This window comes from Cupressus sempervirens, chromosome 5, assembly GCF_028749045.1.
Source record: "Cupressus sempervirens isolate cs-2001-9-10 chromosome 5, ASM2874904v1, whole genome shotgun sequence".
NCBI classification, from domain to species: Eukaryota; Viridiplantae; Streptophyta; class Pinopsida; order Cupressales; family Cupressaceae; genus Cupressus; species Cupressus sempervirens.
In genome coordinates, this window is record NC_143122.1 from 373,855,669 (window position 1) to 373,869,034 (window position 13,366).

At 30.2% G+C, this 13,366-nt stretch overlaps 1 protein-coding gene across 1 annotated transcript; it reads left to right on the forward strand.

Moving 5' to 3' along the window:
- Window positions 1-913: 913 nt before the first annotated feature.
- LOC149556304 (uncharacterized) lies at window positions 914-1,324 on the forward strand. The gene has a single exon (XM_089829806.1). It carries the CDS (start codon window positions 914-916, stop codon window positions 1,322-1,324), a length of 411 nt encoding a protein of 136 aa, XP_089685932.1.
- The last annotated feature ends 12,042 nt before the right edge of the window (window positions 1,325-13,366 follow it).

Sequence of the window (13,366 nt, forward strand, 5' to 3'; positions counted from 1 at the left end):
AAGTTAAGGAAAAGAAATAAAACGGCGAGAATAGAAATGTTTTTTGAGTGGGTATCTCACTTTGGCTAACAAATTGCAAAAAACTTCCGGTGAGGCTGACAATTTGCCAGCCAAAAATTGTAAAAACCGGGAACAAAGTTCCCACACATAAGCCTATCGACTTAAATATTTAAGTTTTTTAATCTTTTCAACTAACCAAAAACAAATAATACTTTCAAAACACCATTAAATACCTTCAAAATTCACAAATTTCAAATTTCTTAAATTTTGAAGCATAAAAATTCTCCTTTGATAACAAATATACACAAACTTTCTACACTCAAATTCATTTTTTCCCTTCCTCAAAATTTATTTTTAACATTATAATAATTTATTCAGAAAAAAATCTAAATTTTTATAAAGTAAAACATGCACATGCTACAATTTTAATCCATAAACAATTATTAGCAAAAATTTATTCTCGATTATTAAACTAAAACTCATCATTCAAATTAGATATTGACTAAATCTGAAACTAAAACGTCAAAGATATAATTGACGTTCCAAAAAAAGGCGGAGTGTTCCCTTGGGCAGTTTTAACTATTTGTTAATTTAATAAAAAAATTAGAAAAAACTATATTGGAATTTTCTATATATAAAAAAAAGAAAAAGTTGTATAAGGTGAAATATGTAGGCTATTAGACCTTTTAGAAATAATTGTACTGATTCTAATTTTAACCCAAGCCCGTAATCAGCGGTCGCAACGATTCAGCAAACTCTCGCGAAGAAATCCATCTATTAATACCAAGTCTCGTGAGCTTGGAAAACAAGCATCGCAAAACTATTACATTGAAATCCAGAGAAGAGAGAAAAAAACCCAAGCAACCAAAAATCTCTTTAAAAAACAAAAAAGCTATAAAAAATTTCAGCGAAGATGAGCCGTCGAAACTCGCTAATAAGAATTCATGGCGTGGAAGCCATGGATTTCGCAGAGGAGAAAAACAGAGGGAAAAAGTGCTTCAACAAACAAGACTGGTCCGCCGCCGCCACCCACTACACCAACTGCATCGAAATCGCACGTGCCAAATCGAAAAAGAAGAGCGAAGCAAACCATGCAATAGGCAATGATGAGGAGGACCTCGTCGCCGCCTTTTCCAACCGCGCAGAAGCGTTTCTCCAAATGGGCGACTTCGACATGGCCCTCAACAGCTGCAAATTGGGCCTCCAAATGGACCCCCGCAATCTCAAACTCCTCTACAGAAAAGGCCGCGCGCTCCACGGCCTCAAACAATTCTCACAGTCCATGAAAGTTCTAGAAGAAGCTCTCGACGTCAGCCCGGGCTAACCGGACGTGCTCACCGCCATGCAGCAATTCAAGGCCTCCCATGCAAAATCACGGCAGGGTGAGTACGACGTGTCGCAGTTCATCTTGCATGGCCGCCGCCAGCCGCCTCAAGACGTCGATGACGTTATCGGGGACGTCGAAATCAGGAAGACAAAGGACGGGCGCGGGTGGGGACTCTACGCCGCCAAGGACGTCGGCGCCGGCGAACTCGTCCTCGTCAGCAACGCCGTCGCCGTCGCCGGCGGTGAGACGACGGCGGCGGCGGCGGAGGATGAGGTTTTTGCATGTCTAAGGGACGAGCTCGTACGTGCCGTCACCGCCGCCGCCGAAAAATCTGAGGATCTTGCATGGCGGCTGTGTGCGCTCGACGACGGCGCGCCGCCGGGAGAACGTGTTGTAACACCGGATTTGAGTCTTTTCCAGGCTGGCAGACGCTGTTTTGACGGAACCCTCAGAAACCCCGGCACCGGCTACGGTGCAACTTATTTGCACCGTCCGGCTGCCCCATCTCTGCCCTTGCCCCAACTTGCACGGATGACCGTGTACTGTCCGCACTGACGGTGTTTCTTGATTATTATTATTTTGGGGTCTGTGCTCAGAGAGTGAAGCGTGGAAAGACTCAAGTAATTTTGAAGTAAATTTTTAAAAAAAATTGTTTCATTTTCAATTTTTGAAGAAGAATATTCTAATGTCTTTTAATTTTTTTTAATAGTAAATAATAATTAGTTAAAAATATTGTAGGTTTTGTTTATAAAATGAATATTTTAATCTATCTTATTTATTTAAATATTGTAATGAGATATTTTTAAATGAATTAGAAACAAATCAAATCAAAAATTGGAAGTCACTTTAACTTTTAATTATCAGAAATCGATTATAAATTTTAAATATATTTTTCAAAAAGATTTCACAATTTTTTTATTGACTTGTATTGAATAATAGTAACAAAATACAAATGCTATTAACATTGAAAGTAAATATATCTTATTGGCTTTATTACAATTCACTTGTTTAAAGAGAAAAATATATAAGTATAACAAAGAGAAAAATATTTTTATTCACTTAATTAAATTATTATTCTATCTATTAAATTTTCTAAAGAAGTGAACAATTTTTTTTCTTCTCATTGTTATATTTTTATTTTTCTCTCACAAATTATTATACAATGTTTCATTGACTAATTCACAAAAAAACAAATATTAGTATCTTAATTCTTAGAAGGTAACATTCATCCTCATATATTTTATAAAATATATTTATATTAGGAGTAAAAATTAAGAATTTAGCAAATTTTAAAATTTATAATTAATAAGTAGTTAATATCATTAATATAAATAAAATTTAAAAAATTGTTTTTATTTTAAAGGTTAAAAATTATTCTACATATAAATTGTAGAATAATTTGATAAACTAAAGAACATTTTGTTATTTTAACTATTAATTTACAATATATATTCAGATCTTTTTTAGCAAGTAACAAAATAACAAAATCTGAATATATATTTTAAATTAATAGTTAAAATAACATGTTCTCTTAGCTCTCTCATCCTGATGATGGATCATTGAGTATGATCCGAAACGTTGATGTTGTTAAAACAACACACAATCGCACCCAGAAGCATACATAGAAGATTTTATTTTACAAGTTAGATTATATAAAATATTTTTACTTAGTATTAAGATTATTTTTACTATTCTTATTCTTATAACAAGATATACCTAAAAGATTCAACTCATTTCATTTGTCTCATAAGAAAAAAGTATTAGAAACATTATTACTTTCTAGATTTTCTTTAACAAATTATTTATAAATAACAAATAACAAATTAAAAAGATAAATAAAATGAATAACAAATTATTTATATTTATGATATTTATTAAGTAATAATGTTTCTAATTCTTTTTTCTTATGAGACAAATGAAATGAGTTGAATCTTTTAGATATATCTTGTTATAAGAATAGTTAAAATAATCTTAATACTAAGTAAAAATATTTTATATAATCTAACTTGTAAAATAAAACATGAGAAAGAATGTTAGTGAGTATAAACTAACAAATTTTAATTCCCTCAAAATAAATATATTTAAACAAGTTTTTTTTGTATTTATGATTCTAGTAAGTAATAAAATTTAGGAAAAAATATAACTTTATATTAAAAATATATAAATTAGATAAAATTACTCATTATAGTAAGTAAAAATACTTTATATTTTTAACCTTTAAAATAAAAACAATTTTTTAAATTTTATTTATATTAATGATATTAACTACTTATTAATTATAGATTTCAAAATTTACTAAATTCTTAGTTTTTACTCCTAATGTAAATATATTTTATAAAATATATGAGGATGGATGTTACCTTCTAAGTATTAGGATCACTAATATTTATTTTTTGTCAATTAGCCAATGAAACATTGAATAATAATAATTAGCCAATGAAACATTGAATAATAATTTGTGAGAGAAAAATAAATATATAACAATGAGAAGAAGAAAATTATTCACTTCTTTAGAAAAGTTAATAAATAGAAAAGTAATTCAATTAAGTGAATAAAAATAATTTTATTTTTATTTACTTATTTTAAAAATTTAATAGAATATAAAAATAAATAAAGTTAAAAAATGAATAAAAATATTTTTCTCTTTGTTATACTTATATATTTTTCTCCTTAAACTAATAAAGCTAATAAGATATATTTACTTTCAATGCTAATAATATTTGTATTTTGTTACTATTATTCAATATAAGTCTATAAAAAAATTGTGAAATCTTTTTGAAAAATATATTTTAAATTTATAATCAATTTGTAATAATTAAAAATTAAATTGACTTCCAATTTTTGATTTGATTTGTTTCTAAAATTCATTTAAAAAATATCTCATTACAATATTTAAATAAATAAGATAGATTAAAATATTCATTTATAAACAAAACCTACAATATTAAATTAACTTAAATTATTATTTACTATTGAAAAAAATTAAAAGATCTTAGAATATTGTTCTTATAAAATTGAAAATGAAACAAAAAAAATTCAAAAAATTTACTTCAAAATTACTCTATCTTTTCACGCTTCACCCTACAAGCACAGACGCCAAAAAAACACCGTCAGTGCGGACAGTACACGATCATCCGTGCAAGTTGGGGCAAGAGCAAAGTTGGGGCAACCGGACGGTGCAAATAAGTTGCACGTAGCTGGTGCCAGAAACCCCCGCATTACCGAAGTTGTAGCACGGAATTCTCTCCCCGGGGAAATGACGGCGGCGGGGTTGGCGGCTGGCGGCGCCGTTTTTTGTGGTATATGGTTGCTGTCGTCATTTATCAACCACTCGTGCGCGCCGAATTGCGGCCGACTAACCGTCAGAGATGCTATGTTTTTGCATGCCGCCAAGGACATCAAGAAGGGGGAAGAGCTCACGATTTGTTATACCGACGTTCTGCTTCCACTACCGATGCGGCAGGTCAGATTGGAAGCCGCCGGTTTCAAGTGCATTTGTCGGTGGTGCAGTTATGAGAGGTCTTTGCACCCCGTTCTGAAGCCTTTGTATGGGCAGTTTGAAGGCAATGGCTAACCAGGCAGGGGGATAGACTGCCCGGATGCCCGCCCTTTTTGTCCTTTCTGTCAGTTCCTGCTCGTAGAACTTTGTGCCCATTCCTGCTCTGCTCCCCGTGCACCCTGTCAGATAGTACTGTCCTTTCTGGATTTTGGATGGTATCTAAGTATTTTTCTTTTATTTTTTAAATTTGGATTTTGTATGTGTTAGTTTTCACTTTAAATTTTAATTTTTATATATATGTTGATAAAATAATTCACACTAAGCACTAATAATTTTGTTTTTAACATTTAAAATTTAAATATATTTTATCAATAAGTAAACAAAATATTATTTTTAAAAATCGATGATTTTTTAAATATACTTTTTAAATTTGTTTCTTAATTTGAAATTGATTTAATGAAGAAAAAATGTTTTCAATATTGTCTTTAAATATCAACTTAGAAACTATAATTTTATAATATTTCCCTTGGATAAAATTTTGACATAATTTTTAATGTTAATATAATAGTTAATTTTTAAAAAATAAAAATATAATTATATGTAGTCTTATTAAAAATACTTTTGTAAACATTATCTTACATATATTTATTTACTTACAACTATACTCAAATTATGTAGTGATTTACTTGTCAACATTTTGTTAGAAATTAACATTATAATCAAAATTATCAAATTATATATATAAAAATTTAATATAATAATAATAGAATTTAAATTTATTTAAATAATTTATATTAGTCACAATGATTTCTTGAAGAAAACGATAAATTTATTTAAATAAAATAAAATAATATATTAAATGTGAATTAAATTAGTTCTAAAACAAGTTATTCTGCACACTTTATACAAGTTTGAGAATGTGTTCAACTTTTTTTCAAAAACTTTTTAAAAATTTAAAATGAAGTTAAAAGGAAAAAGTTAAATAAATTTATCTAAAATAATGTAAATAGTATGCAAATAATTGATAAATTATTAGTTGATAAACATGTAATTTTTTAATGACGATATTATTAGTTTATTTTATATTAAATCTTTATGTTAATTTTATAATTAATTAATTGACAAGATATATATAAATAACTTTTTCTTTATTGTTGTGTTTAGTTGGAGTTAGATTTTTCAATAACTAAAATACTTATATAAGTCTTCCTCCTTAGTCCTATACAAATTGTAACATCATTAAAAGAGGCATACCCCAGTGATATACTATTCATTATCTTGCCACTTACAAACTTTTGGTTTTTAAGAGATAATTTACATATGTCCCTTTTTGTATTTAGGTCAAGGGGAAAATGTTTCTAATAATACATGCTCTTTAAGTTTTATCTACAATCTAAAACTAAAATAGGATATTAGGGATTGTTAGAGAACTTGAAAGACTCATGACCATAGGCTTTCTTATAGTGCTTGAGTCACTTCCTTGTCTTTGTGCAACACTAAATAAAACTTCAAACTTGTCCAAATGATTAGTACCAGTCCAGATTATTAAAAAATAGTAGTTATTATTATCTTTTCAAGACAAACCTATAATTAATACTCCTTTAGTCTATCTTTTATATCATTTTAAAACTGTATTAATGATTTAAAGGTAACAAAGTATGAAACTAAAAGAATAATAAGTGTAGAATTAGAAACTAACATAGGAAAAGTAATGTGTATAGCAAATATAATTATATGTAGTCTTATTAAAAATACTTTTGTAAACATTATCTTACATATATTTATTTACTTACAACTATACTCAAATTATGTAGTGATTTACTTATCATAGATTTATTTCCATACATTTATACATTAAATAAAAATCCCAAGGATCCTATAATTAACATCTCCAAACGACCTTGATCTTGCATTAGCACCCCTTCATCTATTTGGGACTACTAATCTGATTTAAGTCCCCAAAAGGGGTCACATTTTAGGATCCTCTTTCTAACGTATGTTGGTGAAGTGGGAGTCTATCATTGATTCCCATTTCATCATATACAACAACATTTGTGTTAACACCCCTATATTGATAGAGATTCTTATTTTTCTTGAAATGATTTTGCGACTTAATTTTATGCAATAAGAAATGAGATGTGAAGACACTATTCCTATGGCTCAATATGGAATTTCCACACTTGTAGCTTCATGTGGGGAAGGATATCTAAACACTCAAGCATGTAAAATGGATCAATACACCTACTAGTAAATGATTGCATCAATCCTTATACACATAAGAAAGTAGAGTCAAAATGTTCAATCAAAGGCTTCAAAAACCTAACTAGAGGTACCCTCTATGTATTACTAAATGTTGAGACTTAAATCTCTAGATGAAAGAGGATAATTCCAAGCAACCAAGGGGAAAGGGTAACCCACTATGCATCTTCACTTCTCTAAGATATAAAGTTCTCAAAGATTAGCCTAATTTGATAAGATTCCACTTCCAAAACAAATGTCTCTTGGTTCATTTTCATTCTTCATACTTCATCAAAATATAGATATAAGATCATGTGCTAGAATAATCACTTATTCATAAATGCTCTTTAAAAGAAAAAAGGAAAAACCAATTTAAACCCTTGGATGACTTTGACATATTAACTCTTCTATCCTAAATCTAACATAAGAATGAATCACGTTAGTAAATCTCAAAAATTATTAAATCCACTTAATAATAAAACACAAGAATGATATCTATCCAATCTAATATTTTTTGATAAAATATATCATTGTCCATAACTTTGAAAATAAATAAATTGTAAGCTATAAATTGTAATTAGACTACATAGTAAGATAATGTTTACAAAATGTTGACAAGTAAATCACTACATAATTTGAGTATAGTTGTAAGTAAATAAATATATGTGAGATAATGTTTACAAAAGTATTTTTAATAAGACAATAATTATATTTTTATTTTTTAAAAATTAACTATTATATTAACATTAAAAATTATGTCAAAATTTTATCCAAGGGAAATATTATAAAATTATAGTTTCTAAGTTGATATTTAAAGACAATATTGAAAACATTTTTCTTCATTAAATCAATTTCAAATTAAGAAACAAATTTAAAAATTATATTTAAAAAATCATCGATTTTTAAAAACAATATTTTGTTTACTTATTGATAAAATATATTTAAATTTTAAATATTAAAAACAAAATTATTAGTACTTAGTGTGAATTATTTTATCAACATATATATATAAATTAAAATTAAAGTGAAAACTAACACATACAAAATCCAAATTTAAAAAATAAAAGAAAAACACTTACATACCATCCAAAATCCAAAAAGGACAGTACTATCTGACAGGGTGCACAGGGAGAAGAGCAGGGCACGAAGTTCTACGGGCAGGAACTGACAGAAAGGACGAAAAGGGCGGGCATCCGGGCAATCTATCCTCCTGCCTGGTTAGTCGTTGCCTAGTTTGAAGGGTTGTATGAAAAGGCTGCGGAGGAAGTAAATTTGGCTCATTGTGAGGGAAAACTAGAGTTTCCTACAGATGGGTTGAGGAAATGTGAGGAGTTTGGGGAGGTTTATTTGAGGGTTTAGGAAATTTTGGCAAAGCAGATGAAAATGAAGGAGGAAGAGAAGAAGTGGGTGAGGACTTCTTTTGTGTGTTCTTACTTGGCAGGGATTCAGTCGGAGGAGTTCTTTCCGAGGACTTTGGAGGACCCTTTTCCTACACGTGTTGAAATTATGCAATCTGTTGAGAGCATTGTGCCTTGTGATGTGAAGACCTTGGTTATGGCTGCCAGGGAAATGAAAGAGATTAAGACATTTGGTGGGCATGCAAGTGAAGAATGGGCAGTCACATATTCTGAAATGTTGGCCTTTAATGCTTGCATTAGGGTTTTTGGCAATCATAGGGAGGATGTTATTCAAGAACTTGTATCTAGGCATTCAAACTGTTGTGTCTTCTAGAAGTTCCTTCTATCTAGCTAGTTTAAGCATCACATAATAAACTTCATTTCAAGACTAAAAGTTTTAAATGGTCAAAGATGACTTTTTTTTTCCAAATTTTGCACCTATAGACCGCTTAAGCATCACATAATAAGCTTCATTTCAAGACTAAAAGTTTTAAATAATCAAAGTTGACTTATTTTTTCCAAATTTAATTTTGTTCTTTGTGTGTGATATTTAAGGGTTCAATGTATAAAAGTGAACATTCTCCAATAGTGATATCAAATGCTTGCATTTTAGGGTTTTTTGGTACTCATTGAAATGATCCTATTTCAAAAGCTTCATTCAAATTGTTGTTTCTTTAGTGGATAAATATTAATATATTAACCATATTTATTTATCTTTCTATTTATAGAAACAATGAAATGTAGTGTAAGAGTTCATTTATCTTTCTATTTATAGGAACAATAGACTCTAGGAATGATGTAAACTTATTTCCACCTATTCAAACAACAATCTAGATTTTAATGATTACTTGTATGTCTATATTTATCTCACCTACTTTTATTTTCTTCTAAGTTAGATTTTGAAAAGCTTAGGATGTAAACTTGGAAGTCCAGTGCTTTCTTTTAGACTTGAACTTTACCAATTCACAAATTTTATCACAATGTTAAATATAATGTAATTTAGTTTTTTTTTAAATGTTTAAAAATAAATTAATACTTGATAAAATTTCAAAGGCTTATAGTTGGCTTAGTGAAAATATTCTTCAATTGCTTCTAAACATACTTTTAAAGCTTCCAATATGGCTTCGGCTTGAAGGATGGAATGCATTAAATTAGAGTTTACACTTGCTAGTTGCATAGGTTCTTTGCAATCATTACATTCCATCTAATCAACTCACTTCCCACTTTGCATTTCTCAAAGATGGTAACCTCTGTGAAGCATTCTATCGAATAATTCACTTCTCTATGGTATTTTGTAGATTATATTGAAATCTCTATCTCTAGTTCATAGGTGTATAGAGAATAAGCATTTTGATATCAATCATGATATCCCTTAGAATTGAGGTATTATGTCAAATAGTTGAACTGCAACATGTCTTTGAACCAAATTCAATGAGGCAATTTTGTTTTGAAATTGTTGTATCTCCTAAACAACTCTTGAATTGATGGAGTCTTCCAATGAAATAGAAGTCCTTATTGTTAAAGATCTAAACTATCCATACCCATGTTCTATGTTATTGTATTGTTGGGAGTTGATTCATGTTTTCATATGAGGCTCTATCAAATTCATGTATGTTATTTGTTGTTTATTCATTGAGGCTTTCTAAATTTTGAACTGACTTTCTTCGGTAACCATCATCATATGTTGAAGTGACCAAGTTGGGTTGTATTGCTCTATTATTGTTGAACTTTCTTTGTATATTTTAATTAGAAATAGATGGCTTAGAGTAGGTTTTCATTTGGCTGCTAAGTTTATTTTGACTAGTAGTCATGGCTCAAATTTTATTAAAGGAAATTGTGGAGCTAATGGCCTCGTGGTCATTATATTTTGTTACTTATTTTTTTAATAAGAGGGAAATTAATTTATGGTGCCACATGTTTATGTTTTCTTAATAAATAGTTGCTTCTTATTTTAACCCCTTCTTTTTGCCCAACTTATTTTTCATTTATAAGCAATAGATGCTCTACAGAAATAGGAAAAGATTCCAATTCATCCTTTCTTGCTAATTATATATTTGCATAGGAACACTGCTTATTTTATTAGAACTTTTACTTGGGTATCATTGGTTTATGGTTTATCATATTGACGGTTTATTTTTTGTTGTCTTTAATAAAAGGGAGGGTGTGTTGGTGCTTGTAATGCTAGTCACCTTAATTTTCCTTTGTACGACCTTTTAGTTCTCAGGGCCTTGTTTGGATTGATTACACCTCTTGATGTACAATATCTTAACCATGGGTTTGTATGATGTTTCATGGAATCTTACTGTCCATTTGATTAACCTGTGGTCATGTCAGTTACCCATGTTGCTATCTTTCTTCCATGATTCTTGGTGTCTTTTATAGATCACTTCATCAAATTATTTATTCTCTTATATTATGAACAAGTAACATTACTCTTATTTTTTATTTTATATAGGTAGGAATTATCTCACTAATCACATGCTTAGTTGGAAGGGGTAGAGGGATTATATGCTTATGGACACAACAAAATATCTCTCTGTATATGGAACAAGGTTTAAGGATTTTTGGTTGCATGTGGTGAAAGTGTAGGCGCTAAAATCTTGCATTGAGCCTCACACTGACCTTGGTTAATTTAGGAAAAAGTGTAGGTACTTATGATTTAGGCAACCCCATCTCTTATAATGGGTTAGACCATAGTAATGGTTCACATTTTTCATCATGAAGAATAAAATGAAAAGCGGGAAATCCAAAATTTGAAGCTTCAAATGAAGCCTTCCCTAAGGGGGCTTCGAGCGAAGCCTCTTGGCTGCCAAGAGGCTTCACTCAAAGCCCTAAAAAGCCACTAGAAACAACTTTATAAGTGTTGACTTACCACTTTTCACTTCATTTTTATTTTTGTAATTTGGTGGAAGCCCTTAGAGTGAACTCTGTGACGTTATGGTTACATCATCATTCTAGTCTATCTTTTTTGACCTTCTTCGAGCATTTAACATACCAGGTATGTACATTTTTTTTATTTTTAATATTTTTTATGAATATTTAATTATTTTAATGAAATTTTAGTTGTTTTTAATGAATATTTAGTTATTTTTAATATAAGTTTAGTTTTTTAAATGAATATTTTGTTATTTTTTAGTATATGTTATTTTTTTAATGTTTTAGCATACATTTTAGATAATATGATGATACACCCCTTGTTCACCTTTGCACTCCTTGGTTGGAGACTATATTCTAGTTTGCTACCTCTAAGATTACTAGACTAAGATCATTGATTGAGAGATCTCATGATCATTTATATAGAGACTTCTGTTAGGAGATTTTGACTAGTCTTGAGGATCTTATTGACAGAATTAGATCACCACAACCTATATTTGCATGAGAGTTTGTAGATAGGGTTTTCAATGAGCTTATTAATTACTCTATCTCCGCACTGCTCTTTGTAAATTAGGTATATCTTCCATTTTTATTTGACTTACTTAACACACATTGAACCATATCATTAGGACACATTGTAGAACATGTCCTTAACTGTGCCTCACCGGACAATTAAAACCTTGTCCATACAACTATGATCTTTGACTGCTACTCTACCAGTCTTAACATACTTATTGTTATGTTGACATCAATGACAAACATAGTCATGAATGCAACATGTCAATACTACCACATGCTCTATAATGCTTAGGATACTCCCCCAAAGGAATACTATCAACATTCATGCTATCAATCTCCCCCTTTAGCATTGATGGCAACATAGATGAAAAACATCTAGGATCCAAGAATACCAAATAGTACTTCATTGTTGCTGCTACTGTTCTCATCTTCTCAAATTCTCTTCATCAATCAAATTTGAAATCCTCTGGAATACTACTCTTTTCTACATCTTCTTTAGGATTGGCAATAATTCTCCATACATTAGAACTCTTCATGCTACATATTCCCCCCACATCTTTCTAAATCTCCCTAATAAACTAGAGGTTTTCATGCACTTTTCTTCCCCATTACTTAGGAAATGTTCAACCAGCTCTTCAACCAGCTCAAGTGTCCAAAGACATTGTTCAAGACCAATTACCAAGAGTCCTTACTAACTCTACTCATCACATATACTCCCCCATTTAAGAAGCATTAGCATTTAGTCCAATCAAACAATAATGCTTTGTACTATTGGACTAATGCAATCCCTACATCATCTACTCTGAAGTAGGTAGGGGCATAACCCCAAGGATGCCTCTCAAATACTCAAATGTATCTTTAGGCAAAAGATTTTTAACTTAGATATCTGTAATTTGATCTTTAGTACTGACATATTCCAATATGATCTCCTTTTCTATTGCCTTCTCTCTCAAGACATGATACTTAATTGATACATGTTTAACTTCTTAGAATGCAATACATAATTTTCAGACATACTTATTGCACTTGTGTTATTGCACTATATGATAATAGGTTCTAAGAATTCTATTCCAGTTTCTTTTAGCATCTGCTTCACCTACATAGGTTGATTACAATTATTTGATGTTGCTACATACTCCACCTCAACTATGCTTTGCAAAATACAATCTTATTTCTCGCTCAGCCAAGAAACCAATCTTCCTCCAAGAAAGAATGCTCCACCACTGGTGCTTTTTCTATCATCTATACTACCTGCTCAATCTACATTAGTATAAGAACATAGAGTGAAATCACTTGATCTATCATACCATATCCCATAATTTACGTTCCCTTTAAATATCAGAATATTCTGTTTACTACTAGATAATGATACTCCTTAGGATCAACTTGAAATCTAGCTATAATCCTAATTTTATTTTCTATATCTAGTCTAGTGTGAGTCAGATATTACAATCCTCCAATTGTGGCTCTGTACTTATTTTTCTCAATTGTAGGTGTGTCATCTTTTCTAGA